Source organism: Balaenoptera musculus, chromosome 15 (genome assembly GCF_009873245.2).
Source record: "Balaenoptera musculus isolate JJ_BM4_2016_0621 chromosome 15, mBalMus1.pri.v3, whole genome shotgun sequence".
Classification (NCBI taxonomy): domain Eukaryota; kingdom Metazoa; phylum Chordata; class Mammalia; order Artiodactyla; family Balaenopteridae; genus Balaenoptera; species Balaenoptera musculus.
Genome location: NC_045799.1, coordinates 25,795,786 through 25,818,045, shown reverse-complemented (window position 1 = coordinate 25,818,045; position 22,260 = coordinate 25,795,786). Strand labels below are relative to the sequence as shown.

General features: G+C 42.1%; 1 protein-coding gene across 1 annotated transcript in view; it reads right to left on the bottom strand.

The window, feature by feature from the left end:
- CDK5RAP1 (CDK5 regulatory subunit associated protein 1) overlaps window positions 1–16,586 on the bottom strand; it is a 31,867-nt gene extending 15,281 nt beyond the window's left edge. Inside the window, exons 1-8 of the mRNA XM_036825233.1 lie at window positions 16,163–16,586; window positions 13,044–13,374; window positions 10,287–10,390; window positions 9,773–9,807; window positions 8,613–8,713; window positions 6,476–6,686; window positions 4,684–4,804; window positions 134–364 (exon numbers count right to left, since the gene is read on the bottom strand). Coding sequence (XP_036681128.1) covers window positions 134–364; window positions 4,684–4,804; window positions 6,476–6,686; window positions 8,613–8,713; window positions 9,773–9,807; window positions 10,287–10,390; window positions 13,044–13,353 — 1,113 coding nt within the window. The 5' untranslated portion in view covers window positions 13,354–13,374; window positions 16,163–16,586. The remainder of the gene's footprint in view (window positions 1–133; window positions 365–4,683; window positions 4,805–6,475; window positions 6,687–8,612; window positions 8,714–9,772; window positions 9,808–10,286; window positions 10,391–13,043; window positions 13,375–16,162) is intronic.
- Window positions 16,587–22,260: the final 5,674 nt, after the last annotated feature.

The following is a 22,260-nucleotide window of genomic DNA, read 5'->3' as shown; positions in this document are numbered from 1 at the left end:
CAATATAGTAATACACCACAGGATCCCCTGATCCTCTGAGGACGGATGTCTCTGCTGCATGCTACTGGCTGCAGCCTTTGGCATGCTTAAGGATACTGATGTCAGTTCGACACAGTAAACTCTCAATACTCACCTCATCAGGAAAGTCCTTGGGGTGGGGAGAGGTGAAACGAATCCTCATTTCAGGATCTATTCTGGAGACCTGATCCAGAAGGTAAGCAAAACGAAGGCCCCCTTGCTTGGCTTTATAGTTGGTGGAAAAGCCACGGCTAAGGTTGGTAGACACTGCATTGTTGAACTGGACCTCTGAATTGTCCCGAAAACTATTAACATTCTGACCAAGGAGTGTCACTTCTTTCAGCCCCTGAAAAAGGGAAAATAAATATACTGGAAGCAATTTTAAAACATGTTTGGCAGCTTCACACCAATTCACTAGCTAAAATTAGCTAAACCTACCAAGAGCCATCCATAAATGTACGCTGTCTTTAACCCAATAATTTCATGCTTGGGCATCTTGTCTGAAGAACTGAACTTCAGAATAAAACCTTATGCAAAAAATCTTCAAAGCATTTTTTAGATAGCAAAAAAGCTGGATTCAAGTCCCATGTTCAATAATAATGGTTAATTTATAAGACCAAAAATCAAATTATGACACCATTCTGTCCACTGAATGTTATATAACCATCACCTATGAAGTATTCTTGCCAAAAATATTTAGTCTAAATCCCATCAAGCTTTAACACCTAACTTCCAGTTTACCAGAAATCAGGGGAATATTTTAAATGACAACACAAGGAAGCAATCAGACAAACCCAGACATGTCTAATGCATCATTTAAGACACACAACAAAAAAGTGAAAGGACTGTTTTAGATTAAGAGAGACTGAAGAAATATTACAATACAATCAAACAAAACTGTACAAATCTTGATGGGATCTTGGTTTGAAAGTAGAACAGTAATAAGATATTTTTGGATAAATTAATAAATTTTGAATATGGGCTGCGTGTTAGAGAATATTAGTTAATTGTTAAATTTCCTATAAATGATAATGGTATTATGGTTATGAAGGGGAAAATTCTTTATTCTGAGAAGACACATACTGACGGATGCAGGGCAAAGTGGCCTGATGACTACCATTTACTTTCAAATGGTTCAAAAAATATATATTTATATATCTATAGAGATAGGCAGATAAAGGACATATGACAAAATGTTAATAATCATGTTTATTAGAGTAGTCTTTCAACCTGTCTGTTTGAAAATCTGCATTGTAAAAGTTCAGAAAGAAGAAGAATAATGGTTTCTATAAAGACTATTTTTTATAATTTTATTTTGACATAATTTCAAACTTACAGAAAAATTGCAATGGTATAAAAAACTCCCAGGACTTCCCTGGTGGTCCAGTGGTTAAGAATCCGCCTTCCAATGCTAGGGAAGCAGATTCGATCCCTGGTCAGGGAACTAAGATCCCACATGCTGTGGGGCAACTAAGCCCGCATTGCAACTACTGAGCTCGTGCACTCTGGAGCCCACGCACCACAACTGGAGAGCCCGTGTGCCATAACTACAGAGCCCAAGTGCTCTGTAGCCCGCGTGCCACAACTAGAGAGAAACCCGCGCACCGCAACAAAGAGCCCATGTGCCACAATGAAAAGATCCCACATGCCACAACTAAGACCCAACACAGCCAAATAAATAAATAAATAAATTTTTTAATTAAAAAAAACTCCCATATACTATTTGCCCAGATTCAGTAACTGTTAACATTGTATCCTATTTCTTTATTATTCACATTCACACCTCATGTATATACTTTCTCTCTCTACACACACATGCAAGCACACATTTTTCTGTCTTCTGAGAAAAAGCTGCAAACATCATACTCTTTTACTTCTAAATATTTCAGCATATAAGAATATTTTCTTATATAATAGTAGTCACAGGACAATTATCAAAATCAGAAATATTGATAATATTATCTAATCCACATTCCATAAGCCAAATTTTCACCAACTGTCCATACTATGTCCTTTATAACTTTTTTTCTTAATTTTTATTCAGCAACGGCATGTCTAGAAACTTATCTTATGGATATAACTATTAAGATGGACAAAGATTAATGCATAGAGATGTACTTCTACACAGCACTGTTTTAACAGAGGAAGAACTGAAAGCAATTTGAAAGCTGCTGTCCTACAAGTAAATCATAGTGCATCCATACCAAGGAAGGCCACACAACTACAAAAATAAATTAAAAGCTGTTAATGACATGAGGAAATGTTCACACTATTACAGACAGGATACAAACTTGCTTAGGCAGTGACATCACAATCACATAAGAATATGTAATTTTTTTAAACATTTTTATTCCCTGATTAGAATCCCACTCCAGGACCATGCAATGCATTTAACTGTCAAAACCCGAGTCTCCATAAAGACTATTTATTTTTACAAGTTGTGACATAATGTTAGCTTAAAAAACAGGATATACTAAATGCAACATGGATCCTGGATTGGATCCAGAAAGAAGACATTAGTGGGGAAACTGGCAAAATCAGAATAAAGTCTGAAGTTAGTTAACAATAATATACCAATGCTAATCTTTTAGTTGTAAGAAATGTACCAAAGTTAAGTGAGATGTTAACATTAGAGGTAACTATCTTTGCAACTTTTCTTACAGAAAAGAAAAGTCTGAAGTTATTCCAAACCAGAAAATTTTTTTAAAAGATAGTAAGATATAAAACTAAGTAAAACACACACACATATAAAGAGATGTAATGACCAAATGAAAAAAGAGCTATGGGACAATTGGGAAAATTTGAATATGAGTGGACTAAAATCAAAAGATATTTAGCATTTTTTGTTAATCCTGTTAGAGAGGGGCTTCCCTGGTGGCGCAGTGGTTGAGAATCTGCCTGCCAATGCAGGGGACACAGGTTCGAGCCCTGGTCTGGGAAGATCTCACATGCCGCGGAGCAACTAGGCCCGTGAGCCACAACTACTGAGCCTGCGCGTCTGGAGCCTGTGCTCCGCAACAACAAGAGGCCGCGATAGTGAGAGGCCCGCGCACCGCGATGAAGAGCGGCCCCCGCTCGCCGCAACTAGAGAAAGCCCTCGCACAGAAACGAAGACCCAACGCAGCCAAAACTAAATAAATAAATAAATTAATTAATTAAAAAAAAAAAAAAAAAAAATCCTGTTAGAGGAATTAATGGTATTGAAAATATCCTTATTTTTTTTTAGGGATGCACAATTACTTAAGGGTGAAATGTCATGCTGTACTCTGAGATACTTAACAACAATAAAAATAAAGTAAATATAGCAAAATGTAACAATTATTAAATTTCAGGGACTTCCCGGGCAGTCCAGTGGGTGGGACTCCACGCTTCTATTGCAGGGGACACAGGTTCGATCGCTGGTCAGGGAACTAAGATCCCACATGCTGCAGGAACACTAAGCCCACGCGCTGCAACAAAAGATCCTGCATGCCACAACGAAGATCCCGAATGCCACAACTAAGACCCGATGCAGCCAAATTAATTAATTAATTTTTAAAAACACACACACAATGCAGAATCTTAATTTTTCATAAGTCAATGTCTTTGAATTCACTAAGATTCACTTTAATGTTATTAAGTTCCTTCTTTTATATGCAAATACCCTAGAAAAGTTAGGGGTTTTCTGTCATCACCTCAGTCTATTTAAACAGAATATCTCCATCCCAAAGGAGTGAGTTTTGGTACAGCTGGAGAGCTGGAAGGGGAGAGGAAGGAGACCACTTTAGACCACTTTGGATAGCACTGGGTGAGGTAAGGTATGAAGAATACTCACAGTGCCTGTGAGCAGCCAGAGACCAAATCAGGGAACTGAGAATCTGGGGATGGGAGAAGAGAAGACAGCTTGCCAGAGTGCACAAACAAAGGCAAACTGCTGACTTAGAACTGGAGCAGGGGCTAGCCTCCCATGGTTCCTAAGCCAAGCAAGTAAGAAAACACAGAGACTCGAGTGGAAGAAAAGCTCCATATTCCCACCTATTGTCCTCTTTTGCAGGGCTGGAATATTAGGGCCTAGGGTTAGGGAGAGACCTCAAGGGCTGAGGGACCAGCTCCCAATAGGAGGAAGGCAGGAGATATCTCCCCTCTGGCCTCTGATCTGATTCACTACCCTCACCTAACCTCTGTCCCTCAACTAGTGAGCTGGCTCAGTGATAAAATGAACAAGAGATTTGGGAATAGCCTAGAATACAAAGACAGACTAATAAATCATTCTCTGAAAACTTACTAAGTGCCAGTAACAATTGTCCTTCCAGTAACAATCCTTCCAATAACCTAGCAAAGAAGGTATCTGCCCTCTTTTCATAGATGGGGAAACTGTGTTTTGAAGAAGATAGTTAAGTGACCTATGCCAGGGCATCAAGCCAGAGAATGGTGGAGCCAGAATTCACAATCATCTAATTCATGCTCTCTCCATTCTACTGTGCTGCCGCCCAAGCAAACCTCTCAGTGGATCTGCCTATAATTCCTGGGCAGCAAACCCAAGATGTACACCCAGGTATTTCTTTCTGGCCAGGTATGGTTCTAAACTTGTACAGCTTAGAGAAAGCACAGGCTGCAAAACTAGAAAGGTTGTCCTCATCCTCCCACAAACACGCTCACAGTAAGAAGGGCTGGAGAATTTTTTACCTGCTCAGAAAGCTTCCTCACTTCCTCTAGAATGGAGGCAACAGGCCGACTCCTCTCCCGGCCACGTGTGAAAGGAACAATGCAGTAGCTGCACATGTTGTCACAGCCTCGCATGATAGACCTGGGGAGGAAAGCACCAGAACTTAGTAACAGGAGCAGGATGGCCTGGTCCAACCCAAGGAGCAGCTCCCTTGGCATTATCCTTTGGCTCTGAATTCTCTTGGCAACAGGCTCACACTGGACCAATTGGAGATCTAAGAAGCAATAAAGCATTTTTTATCTTTAAAAACTATTATGGGGAGTTCCTTGGTGGCCTAGTGGTTAGGATTCCAGGCTTTCACTGCTGTGGCCTGGGTTCAATCCCTGGTCGGGGAAATGAGATCCCACAAGTTGCACAACACGGCCAAAAAAAAAAACTTATTATGTGTTAATCACAGGATATAAACCAAACTGTAATTGGTGGATGCAGTGGTTACCCTAAGGGACCGCAGTGGTGAAGGAACGGGTTGCAGACGTACCACACCTGGACTTTCTACTGTTTATATTTAGATATTTTTGAACTCTTTAAATCTAGACCAGAAAAAAATAAATATTATAAAGAGTGTATTAGGAATGGAGACCTTGGATTTAAAACACAAGGTTCTGCATCTCTTACTCATTCCTGATCCAAATGCTAAGTATCTAAGTTACATCACCCTCTTTCATTGCATCATGTATATGAAAGCCTAAATTTATCTTAAGGAAATAATGATGGATAGATGTATAGTAAAGATGTTCACTGAAGGACTGTTAAATAAATGTTGGCTATTAATTTTTATAAAGCATTCCAACAACAGAGTATTGGATAGCCATTAAAATGAGAGGTTGGCAAACTTTTTCCGTAAAAAACCAGATGGTAAATATTTGAGGTTTTGCAGACTATACAGTAGAGACTCGTCCTCCTCACAACTACTCAATTCTGATATTGTAGTGGCAAAAGTAGCCACAGACAATATATAAACAAATGGGTATGGCTGTATTACAATAAAACTTTATTTAGAAAAATAGGCTATAAGCCTATTGGCCAATCTGTTAGAGAAAATTTCATGACATAACAAATGTACATTATTTTAAATATGAAAAGGTTATAAAACCAAGTACACCAAGAGCCAATTTTTATAAATAAATATACACAAAGCATACACATACAAACACAGAAGAAAGAACAGAGTGATACACACCAAACTGATAATAGTGTTTATCATTAGCTGGTAGGAGTATAGGTAATCCTTACACTCTTCTTTATGTTTTTCTATCTTTCCACATATTCTTCAACAAATATGAACTATTTTGTCATCAGATCTTCTTTTTTTAACTTAAAAGATCAGAGGAGGGGAAAAAAAGATCCTGAAAGCCCTAGATATTTTAAGTGAAAAAAATAATAAGAGTATAGTAGGGAGGGTAGGAAAGATTCTATATTATATACATGAATGCATGTGCAAAGAATACCTCTGAAAGGATTATATAAGAAACTCCTAACATGGCTGCCTCTGAGAGGTAGCCTAGGAGACTGAGGATGACAGGTGTGAGGGAGTCTTACTATACCATCTTTTGTCTTCAGTTTTTTGTACTATATGCATTAATTTTTTTAATGTAATAAAATTAACATGTTATTTTATTTTATTTTATTTTATTTTATTTTTTAACATGTTATTTTAAAAGTAAGAAAGGATAAGCTGACTCCCCATCTCTTTTTTTTTTTTTTTTTTTTTTTTTTTTTTTTTGACTCCCCATCTCTTGGTCAGTGACTCACACAAAAGCAGAAGTGGCACTGGGGCTCGTCTGGACTGGCACGACATCAGCATAGGTCTCATCCAGAGAGAGCAGAACATTGGCAGCTTGCTGGCCTGACTCGGCAACAGCAAGCAGCCGAGGAAGGTCCCTATAGGCATCTGGACCAGCCAAAATATCCACCGTTTTCTCTCTGTTGAGGATCTCCTCCTTCAATCTCTCAGCCATGCAGCCTGGGAGGGAAACAAAATAAGCTAAGACCTGTTCCCAAATTCATCTCGTCTCACAACTTCTTTTTATACACATTCTCTCCAGCTGGATCAGAGACCAGGTCACAAAAACTTCTCTAGGAGTTTAGCATCATCCCTCAAATTTGCCCAACACTTCTATACCTCTGGAACCTGCATATTCCTATATAAGAAAACCACAGGAAAAGAGCTCTATAGCAATTCAATGAAATGCCTGGAAAAAATGAAACCACCATCCAAAAACCTTTCTAGACACGAACCACCTCTTTTTTCAACTGAAAATTACTTGGTGCTACAAATAAAAACTATTTTGTGTCAGGAACTTATTTATTAAAATAAAACTTATTTATATACAACTGCACTTACACACTTTATCCCTCTTGTTGCCCATAATACTTATTAAAACCTATAAGAAATGAGTTATCCATCTACGCTGGTATCTTCCATAATGAAGAACACCACTGTTATTAGTAAAACTATACAATTTAAAAATCCATTTTATTAAAAAAGAAACCCTTTAAAAACACTGGTTTAAGAACTATTCTTGGCTGTACAACTGTGTATAGCAGCATCATTCACAATAGCCAAAAAGTGGAAGCAATCCGAGCATCCATAAACAGGTGTGATATATACATACAATGGAATATTATTCAGCCTTAAAAAGGAAGGAAATTCTGACACAAGCTACAGCCTGGATGAACCTTGAGGGTATTATGCTAAGTGAAAAAAGCCAGTCACCAAAATGTTGTATGATTCCATTTATATGAAGTACCCAGAGCAGTAAAATTCACAGAGGCAGAGAGTAGAATGGTGGTTGCCAGGGACTGAAGTGAGGGAGGAATGGGGAGTCATTACTTAATTAGTGTGGAGTTTCAGTTTGGGAAGATGAAAAAGTTCCTGAAATGGACGGAGGTGATGGCCGCACAACAATGTGAATGTACTTAATACCACTGAACTGTACATCTAAAAGGGGTCCAAATGGTAAACTTTATGTTACATATACTTTACCACAATTAAAAGAAAAAAACTATTTGGGGGATTTCTGACATTCTTAACAGATATATACCCAGGGGCTTCTATAATGAAGGAACTGGAATGGAACAAAACATTCTAGCTAATCTTTCCATCCTCCTGCATCACTTAGTACATTAATCTGTGTAATAAAGGATATGCTCCAACCTGTGTTTCGACCCATCATCAAGAAGAATTAATTTAACTATTCCACAATGGACACAGTCTATTTTAAGGTTAAGTACATTGACTAAATTCTGGGACCATGAGGGTACAGAATATTTATTTTTGAAATATGCCTCCCAGCTATCTATACCAGAGCTGTCCAACAGAACTTTCTAAGACAATGGTAATGTGCTTTATCTACGCTGTTCAAACTGGTAGTACTAGTCAAGTGTGGCTACTGAGCAGTCAATATGTGGCTAGTGAGACTGAAGAAGTGAATTTTTAATATTATTTAAGTGTAATTAAATTTAAATGACCACATGTGGCTAGTGGCTATTATACTGGTCAGTGAATAATTAGATCTTCACTTGGGCATGCTTCAGGAGTCAAGATAAAAGGTGCCTACGTGGTAAATTCAAGCTGTCCCTTCAGACTCCAAACTCTCTCCTATACACTACTCTGTGCCACCATGAGCCCCATCAGACTAGTAAGGACAGATCACTTTCTGAGTACAGTACCTATTACTTTAAGGCACTAAGAAAAGCCCTTTTATGAGCTTTATCTCATTTAATCCTACAGCCTCTGACATTAAGTATAAGAGTTGAATGGCATGTATAAGATTGTATAAGATTTCTTCACTACTGGGAATCCAGCCTCTAAGGGAAACCCTAGCATATAAAGCTACATGGAGCCCAAGTCTCACAAAACTCACAAAATCTGAAAATTACCAGATACCTAGAATCCCAATCCTCAGAGGCACTCGGGAGCGGAGCCGTTTTGACTTCAAGGATTTGAGCTGATGTAAACGATTCCAGATGGTCTGTTCAGCCTTCTCCCTGCAGAGGTCAAAAAAGGTAGACCTGAACCTGAAAATAAACTACAAAGCAATCTAAAAGAGCAAGACAATGGGAAGAATGGGAATTCCCTGGCAGTACAGTGGTTAGGACTCCACGCTTTCACTGCAAAGACACAGGTTCAATCCCTGGTTGGGGTACTAAGATCCTGAAAGCCATGCGGTGTGGCCAAAACTATTCCTAGAATGACGCCCTCCCTGCACATCTCCAAATCCTGACAAGCCTTTAAGCCAAAATCAAAAACAATCTACTCCACAAAGCCCTCCCCAACTCTCCTCTGTTGGAGAGTTTGTTCTCCCGTCACCTTAACTATTCTATTCCCTGTACTCAGCAATTTCTCCTTTTTACTGTTTCATTTTTTTACCTAGTGCTTTCTGCCAGATGTTAGAGCTATTTGTGTATCTGTCTTAGTTCCCATATCAGACCAGACTCCTTAAAGTCAGGCTCCATGGAAGAAGGGTTCATTTCTGAATCACCCAAAGAACCTAGTCCAATGTCTTGCAGCAAAGACCCTCAGAACAAAAATGTTGGATTAATTAATTGATAGTAGAGCCAGCTGAGGAAACATAACACCAACATGCTTTGTACACAGAAACAAAGTAATAAACAGGGTATGTTCACTTCTGATGGATGCCACCCATCTCTGTTCAGAAGAACTCTGTCCCTGACCACTGACGGTACCTAGCCCTTATGATGTGAGGTACATCATAAACATGTGCCATTGGCTGCAAGAAAAACCCAAGGAAAAGTTGGGCAACTCAGCACACTCTCGGTTTCCTCATCAATAAAATGAGTTTGATAACAGCACCTACCTCATAGGGTTGTTGTGAGAATTAGTTAGTGCACGTATAGTACTCAGTACAAGACCTGACACACAGTACACGCTTAGCAAATGCTGACCATTCTATCATTACTATCTCCACTGGTGTAAAACTGCAAATCCACTGGCTCATCTCCATAGGTAGGGCCAGCCTGGCACCGTTGGCTCTGGCATTATTATATAAGATATATTCACTCTCTAAGTAAAGAACAAATTCCCACCTGATAGAACATGTGACAAGGAGGACCACATCAGCCTGGGTGGAGAGCAAGGAAAAAAAGGAAAATTATGATCTTTGAAATTAACCTTTTAGAATCACTGCCCACAGCCCTTTTTTTTTTTTTAATTTTTTTAAAATTTACCATTTTAACCATTTTTAAGTGTACAGTTCAGTAGCATTATGTACATTCACACTGCTGTGCAGCTATCACCACCATCAACCTCCACAACTATTTCATCTTCCCCAACTAAAACCTGTACCCATTAAACACTAACTCCCCATTCCCCTCTTCCTCATGGCCCATTTTTAACCTAGTTCCTTGCCTGAAGGTAAGCACCACCTTAAAAGTTTCAAAAATAACTGCAACAAAAGTACACCTCGGTCCCATACTACACACTTTCCTCAAGCGAACTCACTCTCACTAGGCCATAGCCTGTTCCTGAAACTCCACCCAAGAACTGGCACACATGCAGAATCTCACCCAGGTAACAAGGGGAAGCAGAAAATGTGTATACCTCCTGAAGGTTACTGGTCCGGAGGTAGCCACTCTTCTGTAAGATGGACCAGGCTATCTCTGTGTCATTCACATTCATCTGGCAGCCATAGGTCTCAAGGTAGACTGCAATGAGAGGGCAATTCCATTGCAGGCAGATGAAAAGAGACCACATGTCTCAAAAGGTCTCCTCCCCAAATGCCCCAGAAACACCTAAGGCAACTGGTTAGCCGCTAAGTCCCCTGTTGCCTCAATTCTAAGGCATCATTAATTGCCAGATGTACCCCCAAATTAATGACAGCCTTTCAGAACAAAAGAAATACTACATTATATACACACACCAATTACAAGCCGTATCATTAAAAATGGAGAAAACATGCACCTGAGAATCAGGAAATACGGTTATAAAAACAATTAGAAAAGGGAGGACTAGTTGACAATAATTATCAACCTGGGGGGAAATAAATTTAAATCCATGTTAGGGCTTCCCTGGTGGCGCAGTGGTTAAGAACCCGCCTGCCAATGCAGGGGACACGGGTTCAAGCCCTGGTCTGGGAAGATCCCACATGCCGCGGAGCAACTAAGCCCGTGCGCCACAACTACTGAGCCTGCGCTCTAGAGCCCGCAAGCCACAACTACTGAAGCCCGCGTGCCTAGAGCCCATGCTCCGCAACAAGAGGAGCCACTGCAATAAGAAGCCCATGCATAGCAACGAAGACCCAACACAGCCAAAAATAATAAATAAATAAAACAAATAAATTTATTTAAAAAAAAAAAATCCATATGTTACACTCCTCCTTCTCAAAATGAGGTTCTCCAGACTCTGGAGGGAGCAGCAGTGGCCAGAGGGTACATAAAGCCACAAAATAAAAATGAGGCAACTTCCTGCAGGAACTTCAAACATCTTAAACGAAAACAAGCATGGCTAACATGACATAAAACACATTTGCACAAAGCTATAAGAACCTCAATTTCACACCACAGCAAGACCCTTCAAACTAAGTTCCTATTTCAACCCCTGCGCCCACCAACGCACTTTAATCCACAAACCCAAATAAATTCTAAATGGAGTTAAAAGTTGAAGGACAATCACATGAAAACCAATAGAAAAGAGCAGTAATTTTTTTTAAAAAAGAAAGAAACAATCAGGATTTTTTTTTAAACCTTCCTTGGCTCACTTCCCTTGTCTAAAAAAAGAAAACACCAAACTTATGTCAGGGAGAGACTGAAGGGAACAACAAATTTTAAAGGACTACAAAATACCGAGCAGGAGTCACAAGGTATACAGACTCCTTGATTTACCAATTCAACTCCTAGAAATTTATTCCAGAAAAAAATTTTTAAAGAAGCAAAGCTATCTATATATGCATGTATCTATATACATATATATGAGGCACTTATTATAGTGTTATTTATAATATAAAAATTTTTGAAACAACCTGATGTCCCAACAATTGGAAAACATCATGGTACAGCATGTGATATTTTGCACCAATGTTTTTAAATTTAATTATGAAGACTAGTATTTGGAAGAATATTAAATGAAAATAGCACATTACAAATAATTTGCACCATATGACTGTAACCAAATCATTAAGAATTATAAAGGGAAATTTTTTTTGAAACAGTGCAAAAGGGGAGAGGTCTGGTTGTCTCTTAATGTCTCTTCAAACTTCTTTTTTTTTTTTTTTTTTTTTTGGCTGTGTTGGGTCTTCATTGCTGTGTGTGGGCTTCCTCTAGTTGCAGTGAGCAGGGGCTACTCTTCGTTGCGGTGCGCGGGCTTCTCATTGTCGTGGCTTCTCTTGTTGCGGAGCACGGGCTCCAGGCGCACAGGCTTCAGTAGCTGTGGCATGCAGACTCAGTAGTTGTGGCTCGCGGGCTCTAGAGCACAGGCTCAGTAGTAGTGGCGCATGGGCTTAGTTGCTCCGCAGCATGTGGGATCTTCCCAGGCCAGGGCTCGAACCCGTCCGTGTCCCTTGCATTGGCAGGCAGATGCTTAACCACTGTGCCACCAGGGAAGCCCTCAAACATTTTTTTTAAGGCATTTTAACTGAGTGCATTATGTTTCTCAGAAAATCTCTGCCTAAGCATAATGATTTTCTACAGCACCAATTATGAAACCTACCTTATAACTTAGGATGATCTAAAAATCAGAACAGAGATCATAAGGGTTTCCAAAGGTAACCAAAGAGAGGACTCCCCAGGACTTCTATCCCCAAGTTGCTTGTACCAAAACTATAAGTTTCTTTATATTATTGTTACTTGGTAGAGTCTGACGATTCCATAACTTAGCAGCCTTCCCACTCTGTTAACCCTCCAAAGCCAGGTCTGTAATAAAAGACCTGTTAAGAATCAGACTATGGGACTTCCCTGGTGGTGCAGTGGTTAAGAATCCGCCTGCCAACGCAGGGGACATGGGTTCGAGCTCTGGTCCGAGAAGATCCCACATGCCACGGAGCAACTAAGCCCATGCACCACAACTACTGAAGCCTGCATGCCCTGGAGCCCTCATGCTGCAACTACTGAGCCCATGCGCCACAACTACTGAAGCCCGCATGCTGCAACTACTGAAGTCCGCATGCCTAGAGCCCATGCTCTGCAACAAAGAGAAGCCGCTGCAATCAGAAGCCCGCACCCCGCAATCAAGAGTAGCCCAGAAAGCGCGCGCGCAGAAATGAAGACCCAACGTAGCCAAAAAAATAAAGAAAGAAAGAATCAGACTATGGATGCTGCAAAGGAGTAAAGCAGGAAGTCCAAAGAGAAGTAAAGTAAAACCAACCTTTTCTCTGCCTTCCTAAAAGTTCATCCACTGTGAGATACGGGGGTGGGTCCTCCACATCTGGAGTAGACGGTTTCTCTTGAGGAACGGAAGCACTTCTTAAAAAATGCTGAAAAGTCGGTCCAGTGGCCAGCCTGGAGCTGAAATCCTTCCAAACTCCATCCTCCTGCCGCGTCTCTGGACTGGGACATGCAGAGCTGCGGACACCACTGTGTGCCCTGCAGGTCCTCAGCAGCAGCCAGGACACAGAGGCCAAGGGCCCCCACCTCAGACATCTCTGCGCTTGGAGGACACACTGTAAAGGATGCATGGCACTAAAACAGCCCAAAGACTGCAAGAGAATGACAGACATCACCAACATTTATTGAACACTATATACAGGGCACTGCTCTAAGCACTTCCAAGTGTATCAATACATTTAATCCTCACAAAAACCCAAGAAGGTACTCTTAATAATATTGTCCCCTTAATAATATTTTACAGGTGAAAAAACTGAGGCAACTTGCCAAATATCACACAGAGAAGTGCCAGAGATGAGACGCAAACCCAGGTAGTCTGTTTTCAAAACAAAGGGGTTGTAGAGATGAAATGAGAAGCCCTGACAAAATAACAAAGTAGCATCTTGTGCCAGGAACAGTTCTAAGGGCTTTAAGTGTATCAGCTCTTTAAAGCTTCACAGCATCCTGAGGAACATATGCAACAGACACTACTATTATCCCCATTCAGAGAGGAGGAAATAGACAGAGAGGCTGAGGGACTTACCTAAGCTCCCACAGCCAGTAAGCAGCAGAGTCGGGATTCAAATAAAGGTCTCTATTAAAACAAAGCCTGTGCCCCTAGCCACCTTGCTACACCGCCTCCCCACACGGTGAAAACTATTTACTGAGGGCATCTTCTTTTGGGTTTCTTCAAAAGGAAAGTATCTAACATGGGGGCACCATATGCCTGATCGGTGACTACTTTCGACCTCCAAGAGTCTCAGATTACTGCCCTTCAAACTTCCCACCCAGATTCTCTCACATATGGCTGGGGGGGAGGGATGGAAAATGGCACAACCTTTACAGAGAGCAATTTGCCACCTTCCATCAAAATTACAAACACACAAACCCTAGATAACTAATAAGAACCTACTGTGTAGCACAGGGAACTCTACTCAGTACTCTGTAATGACCTACATGGGAAAAGAATCTAAAAAAGAGTGAATATATGTATATGTATAACTGATTCACTTTGCTATACAGCAGAAACTAACACAATACTGTAAATCAACTATACTCCAATAAAAATTAATTTAAAAAAAACACACAAAAACCCTTTGACCAAGCATTTCCATTCCTAGGTATTTATCCTACAGATAGACTCATGTGCAAAATAACCTATGCATAAGGATATTTGATGCAGCAGTGTTTCTAATAGCAAAGAAACGGAAAAGATTTAAATGTCATCAATAGGGGACTAGTTAAATAAGTCACAGTACATCCATACAATGGAATAAGATGCAACCGTTAGAAAGTGAGGTTGAATCTATACATGAAAAAAAAGCAAAGAAGCAAAGTGTTATACTAGATATAGTGGGCCATCCACAAATCTGTGTAGGAAAGAAGACATGAATATTCAGGTACATATTTGTAAATGCACACAATATCTCTAGAATGCATAAGAAACAGAGGGTGCCTCCCAGGAAGGAACCTAGGTGACTCAAAGTACAAAAGGTGGAGACTTACTTTCCACCACATATTCTTAATGGACCCCACATCTCCAGCCTGACTACCTCATTCCAGCCATACCAGACATCTTTGTACTGATCTTCACTAGCTTCTAGACTTTTATACATGCTGTTTTCTCTGGCTGATGTATCTTCGCTCAACTGACTTGGCCAACTCCTACACTACTTTTAGGTCTCTGCTTCCTCCTGGAAGCCTTTCCTGGCCACCACCACCAAAGTCTAGGGGTCCTCCCCTAGGTTCCCAAAGCCTCCTTCTAACTATCACAAGACTCATCACACTTTGCTGTTAATTACTGCTTATCCCTTGTAAGCCGGAGGTCTCTGAAAGCAGGGAAAAAATCTCATTCATTTCTACGTTCTTAGTATCTCCCATTCTAGTAACATGGCAGGTGCTATACATGTAAAATGAGCAGATGTGGCCTGTTACTTCTCCAACCCGATCACCTGCTGTACATGCTACCAGCACTTTAGGCAGAAGCAATGCCAACCTACTTTCAAGTGACAGAGAACAGCAGACTTTTAGTGTGAACTTTAAAGTCACCCGAGGTCACCGTGTGACCTCGGGAAAGCCAAATTCCTACCTCTGAGCCACCAATTCCACATCTGTAAAGTAAGGATAAAAATAATACCCACCTCTCAGAGATGTTGTGAGAATTAAAGATGTTAAAACCTAACTCGGCATACAGTAATTCTTCAGTAACTGCACAATTGCAGCCCACACCTCCTTTGATGGTGGGTATAGAGCATTGTGGTTAGGACGCGAGAGATGGAGTCTGACCCAACTGCTGCCTCGCCAGATAACTTTGGGCACGTGGAAGCGTCTTAAGTTCTGGGAGCTTCCATTTCCTGTGTAAAATGGGAATAACAGTACCTATTACAGCACCTATCTCCATGTCTGTTGTGAGGATCAAATGTGACAATACGAACAAAATGCTTGCAGAGCACAATGTAGGGGGGCTCGGTGGGGGCCTACATTAATTGGTAGTCGACAATAACGATGAGACAATAGCCTCATCTCAGTATAAACAATAAAGCATCCCACTTTATTGGGTGATTACAATGTGTCAGGCGTGGTGCTAAGTGCTTTCCATGGATTACCGTATTTAATCCTCACAGCAACTGTGAGGCAGGTTCTACTATCATCCTCACTTCACAGGTGACAAAGTTAAGGCTCGGGGGAAAGAGGGCTGACTTGTCCAAGGTCACAAACGAGTAGGAAGCGGGGCTGGAGTGCACACCCCGACAGTCTGACTCCAGGGTCCGCGCTGTAACCACCGCGCCATCCCCCCCCCTTGGACACCGCGCATTCCCGGGGCACCGCCGCCCCTCCAGTCCCAGACGTGGGGCGCGGCCGAGAGCGCAGGCGACCTCCGCCGGCGCTCAGTCCACCTACCGCTGCCCGAAAGCCTGGCGTCCAGGCGCTGAAGCTCCTCTCAGTGGCCAAGCTCCCGGCTCAGCTGTCTGCGGCTGCGCACGCACACGCGCAACTTCCGTTCCGCCGCAATTTCCGTCCGGGGCGCTCCGTCCGGCGGAAGTGCGTCTTCTCTACTGTCCGGGTGGGTCCAAGCTCCTGTTTGAAAACCCTCCACTGGTGCGCTGAACCAAGCGGTAACCCCTAGCCGGCAGGTGGCAACTGAGCGCTTGAAATGTGGCGAGTGCGAATTAAATGTGTTCTAAATGTAAAATACACACCGGATGTCGAAGAAAGAATGCCAGGTATCTCCTCGATAATTTTTATATTGACTACGTGCTGAGATAATATTTGGGATTTATTGGTTTAAATGAGTATATTATTTAAGTTAGTTTCATCTGTTTCTTTTTACTTTTTTCAGTGTGGCTACTGGGAAATTTTTAATTATTTACGTGGCTCGCTTTCTATTTCTATTGGACAGCGCTGCGTTATAGGTTAAAGACTTCCCAATTCACGTTTCCAGCATAGAACCCCCCTCCCAACCCCTGGAGTCACAGACACATAGTTCCACTGTCTATGGGGCACCTCCCCTTGGGTACCTATCGACCGTCTCTAACTCAATACAGAACTCTTCATTTCTGCATACACATCCTAACCCAAAACCTGTGTCTGCCCAGTCTTGCCCATCTCAGTAAATGACCCAAGCATCCTCCCCGTTGCACTAGGAGAAACTGAGTCATTTTTTGTTTCCTCTCCCTCAATCTCCACACTCAATCTATCAGCAAAGTTTTGTCAGCTCTAACTCCAAAATGTCTCAAATCTATCCACTTCCCATTCTCCCGTTCTTCTGCTGCAACTCTAGCCCAGGCCACCATCATCTCATCAGAAAGGACAGCAATAGCCTGCTAACTGGCCTCCTTGCTTTTGCCCTTAACCTAGTTTCCTACCAACTATTTCCCACACAGAGCCTAAGAGAGTTTGTTTTCTTAACTCAGATCATGGGAGTTCCCTGGCGGTCCAGTGATTAGGACTCCGCGCTTTCACTGAGGTGGGCCCGGATTCGATCTCCATCCTTGGTTGGGGAACTAAGATCCTGAAAGCTGTGCAGTGCAGCAGGAAGAAAACAAAACAAAACAACAACAACAAAAAAAAAAACAAGACTTAACTCAGATCACATCATTCCTCTGCTGAAAACTCCCAGTGGCTTGCCATTGCCTTTGCAATAAAATCCAGATTTCCTACTGTGTCCTAGGACCTGCATGATCTGGCTACTGCTTACTTTTTACTTCTCCAACCTACTTATTTATTTCTTACTATTTACTTCTCCTAGCATGTCCTCTCTAATTAACTATATTTCAACTACACAATTTTATTTTGCTCCCTCAATACCCCAAGCACATGTTTATCTCAGAGCCTTTGTACTTTGAACATTCTCTCTCTGGAATGTTCCCCAAAATTGTTTCAAGGTTGGTGCCTTCTCATCCTTCATGTCTCAGCTTAAATATCAGCTCTCCAGAGAGGCCCTCTCTAACCACCCCATGTAAAAGGCTCCCATCACTATCACATCATTTTCTTCTCAGTATTTGTCACTATCCAAAATGATAGCATTTTTTGTTTACTTGCCATTGCCTATTTCCTAGACATTCAGCTCCCTGAGAGCAGCGACACATTCTGTCATGATCACTGCAATGTCCCCAGGATGTAGCACAGAGTCTGATTCATAGGAGGGCTTAATAAATACTTGTTGAATGAACAAATGACTGCTTTATGTATTAGTTTGGGTTCCCCAGAAGCAGATCTTGAACAAAGGACTTGAGTGCAGGCAGGTGATCACAGGAGACACTGATAAGGTAACTCAGGGAATGAGACAGGGGAGACAGCCAATAAGGAGTGTGTTATCAAGCCAGTTACCAAGGTGGGCATCTGGGTCTTCATTCTGTTGGGGAGCTCTAGGAAACAGTGTAAGACACAGACCTCAGAATTATTTCACCCAAAGGGAGAGGAAGCTGGGGTAGTTATATAGTACCAGCCATGGTGGAAGTATACTCCTACTTGTGTTAATTCCTCACTGCTTCTACTCTGCCTATGCAGAGAAGGCTGTGGTTTGGGAGAAAGCCCTCTATAAATAAGATGCAGTCACTGACTCCAGCACTCTGAATACCAAGGCTCTGGGCGGCCTGACAACCCCTGCTACAACTGGCCTCTTCGACACCTCATTAGAACTCTGTGAGGTTTATTATTGGCCCGAGTTACAGGCGAGAAAACTGAAAATACAAAAAGGTAGTCAAGTGCTGAAGCTCACATAACTAGGGTATGGCAGAATTGGGATCCACCCACAGGTCAGTCTGATAACAAAGTCCTATTCTCAACACTGACTGACTAATTCAAAGTCAGACTGGCTGGGTTCACGTTAAGGCTCCGATACTTTCCACGATAGCCATGGCCAAGTCAGTCCTTCCTGCTGACTTCCACTTTCTTTGCATATAAAGTGGCTGCTGTGTAGAAAATATACTGCATTGAGGGTAGGAGGGTGGGAAGACAAATCAGTAGAGTATTGAGGAGGTTGTGGCAGTTGTCCAGAGATTGTGGAGTCCTGGGCCAGTGCGATGTCTTGGGGCAGTGAAGAAAAACCAAACCCAGATTTCAGGAGTTTGAGACATACCACAATAAATTCCACAGCGTCTCTTTACATGACTGCTGGATGCCAACTGAGTCAAATATACAAAGGCAAACACAGCCCAAGAATTGTATTATGGCTCTTGTTTTTTACTGTGGTTCTCCAGGTAATGTAGAATGTGCTCTGATCTTTTCAGGCAATAATCAGCACCGTGAAAATACAAAATTTCAGAATTCCTGGAAAACTTTTAGACTCTAGAGACAAGTTCCTGGAAACTCTGAGATCTAAAGACTCCAGTTGGAGAAATATTCAGGTTTACTGTCAAAGTTTTTACTAGAAAGGGAAGATGTTCTGTCCTAACTTGGCCATGGGGGGTGCCACCTGTGCCACACAGAGCCCCACTATGGTGGCCGAACCTCCATCCCAATAGGAGTTATGTTGAGGAGGGAAGCCTCCCACCCACGCTGCCAAGGTCAGACAATACCCATTCACCCTCCACAGTGACCCCAAGCATGGACCCTGTCCTTCCTGACACATCAATTCTCTATTTCAGGTCCTACTTATCGTTTCAACATGGCCCTTCCCTCTTCAGCCTCGGTATTGTCCTCATAGAATCACAGGAGAGAGGGATTCTAGGGCTGGAAGGAAGCCACTTTTAGAGCTTCCAATGTGGGAGTCAGGGAGGAGCCGGGATTTCAACCCAGGTCTCTTGGCCTCTTAGAACTGTGCTCTTTCAAATCTGGATCTTCCCCTAGTGGCCCCAGAAGGAGGTGTCACCTTCCCCTTTTGTGGCCAGAGCAGGAGGCAGCAAGTCAGAAGATGTCAGAGCTACCCCTTGCCAGTTCTGATTGCCCATGGGATGGGCATGAGGGATGTTCTCTGGTGCATGTTATGCTGCCCCCACCTATACATACACACACACACACACACACACACACACACACACACACACACACACACACCAGCCATTCCCAACATCCCTACTATCCTGTCCCACACACATCAGCCCATGTGAGGGCCAGGGACCATTTCCAACCTCCCAACCCATCACCCACCACATTCCAACAACAAGGGTCCTTTCAGCTGCCATATTGTGGAGTCTCAGACAGTGTTGTGTCTTGGGCAATGAAGGTGATAAAAACAACACCCCCCACCCCACCCAGATCTCCAGGAGCTTGGAAGGCTCATGTTCCATCCCACCTTGGGAATCTGTCATCTGGGATGCCATTCCCCCTCCTACCTAACTCCTACTGGTTGGTGATAGTTCTAATAGTTACTGAGCAATTTCTTCTTCCCCTCCTCCTTTCCCACTGATCAGCCTCAGCCAAATGACTTGTTTTGGCCAACGGAATGAGAGTGGACAAAATGCAGAGGATGTAAATGTGCTTGTGCACTTTGCTTGTCTTTGAACTCTAGGGACTTGCCATGAGAACATGCCCTGGGAGCTGATGCCCCTTCATCCTGGGCTCCAGAAGGAAAATCATAGAGTAGGCCTGAGCCCAACCCACAGCCTGGACCAAAGCCAACCAGTCAAGCCCAGCTTCTAACAGTCAAACTGCAGTCAACATGCAGCCCCAGAAGTATGAAAATAAATGTTTGTTGCTGTGGCCACAGAGTCTGGAGTTGTTTTGGTCCACAGCATTATTGCAGCAGTAGCTGATTTTTAGCCTGCTCCTTCAGAAGGACATCAGCTTCAGGTCTCCTCCTGAGAGAAAGCTGCCCTCACCCCCAGAGCTGGTCAGGTCCCCGCTGGCCTCTCTGGTATTTCCATGAGTCTACCCAATCACACATTTGATTGTGAGAGCTTCTGCTGAATTTCTTTCCCCTGTGCAAGGGGGCCTGTCAGTCTTGCTCCCAGCAAATCAGCTCCTGGACCCAAGGATTAGCACAAAGTAGGTGTTCACTATGTATTTCTCAAATGAACAGTGGATTGACAAATGGGTGGGCAGATTGAGGTAGGCAAAGCTGGAATATCTCTGCTTACCTGCATTTCCCCAGGTTTCTAGAACGAGCTCTGGCTCTGGCTTGTTACGTGAATCCATGTGGGCCTCAGTTTCGTGTGGAACCTTGATTAGAACTGCTTAGTCTAATGCAGTAACTACTAACCACATGTGGCTACTGAGCATGTGATATGCAAGCAGTGTGAATGAGGAACTGAATTTAATTCCATTTTAATGAATTTTAATTTAAAAACTGATACTCAATTCAGTTATTGGAAAACTTTAGTACATTTGGAAATACTTGATTATGTGAATCTAATTTTTTCACCTGGAAACTTTATGAAATCTAAATACCAATCAAAGGTTTCCAATGAAAATTTGGTATCTGAATAGAGATGTGCTGTAGGTATAAAATACACACCAGATTTCAAAGACAGTATGAGAAAAAGAATGTAAAACATTTCATTAATGAATTTTTATATTATGTGTTGAAGTGATAACATTTTGGATCTACTGGGTTAAATAAAATATATTATTAATATTATTTTCATCTATTTTTTCTTACTTTTAAAAATATGACTACTAGAAAATTGGTAATTACAAATGTGGCTTGCATTATATTTCTAGTGGATGGTGCAGGGCCAGAAAATCTCTAAGGTGAACAAGGGCTCTGAAGTCAGAAAAACCTAGTTTGAATCCAAGCTCAGACATTTCATAGCTGTGTGACTTTGGGCAAGTCACTCTCCTGTTCTGAGCCCCAGTTTTCTTACCTGTGAAATGGAGACTGCCGTTCCTATCAACATAGATATGTGGTGAGGATCCAATGAGGAAATGTATGTACAGTGCCTAGCACATAGCAAGCACTCTCTAAATGTAAGCTATCGTTACTGTCATCACGGTAATTTTTCTGGACAACGCAAGCAACTGGGGCTCATATGCAGCCAGCTGCATGGTACAGATTCCAAAGAAACATTCCACGAAGCACACTCCAAGCGTCCTCCCTTCTGCAGGAAAGGAGCAAGAGGCTCTCTATGATGGTTTTAAAACAGGTCCACACACAAAAAATGTTTAAATAAATAAATAAATAAAATAGGTCCACAAATTCTTTGACATTCCTTTCTTCAAGCGGTGGAGCCTAATTCCCCGCCCCTTGAGCGTGGGCTGGGATTAGTGACTCACTTCTAATGAATAGAATAAAGCAAAAGTGACAGTATGTGACATCCAAGACTGGGTGATAAGAGGCATTGTGGACCCCTCTTGGTTCTCTCTTCTGTGTCACTCACTCTGGGGGAAGCCAACCGCCTTGTCATGAGCACACTCAAGCAGCCCTATAATTAGGCCCATGTGGTGAGGAACTAGGGCTTCCTGCCAACATCCATAAGTGAGAAATATTGGAAACAGATCCTCTAGCCCCAGTCAAGCTTTCAGATGAGTGCAGCAGACACCTTAACTATAACCTCATGAAAGACCCTGAGACAAGAACAACCCAGCTTAGCCCCTCTCAAATTCCTAATCCACAGAAC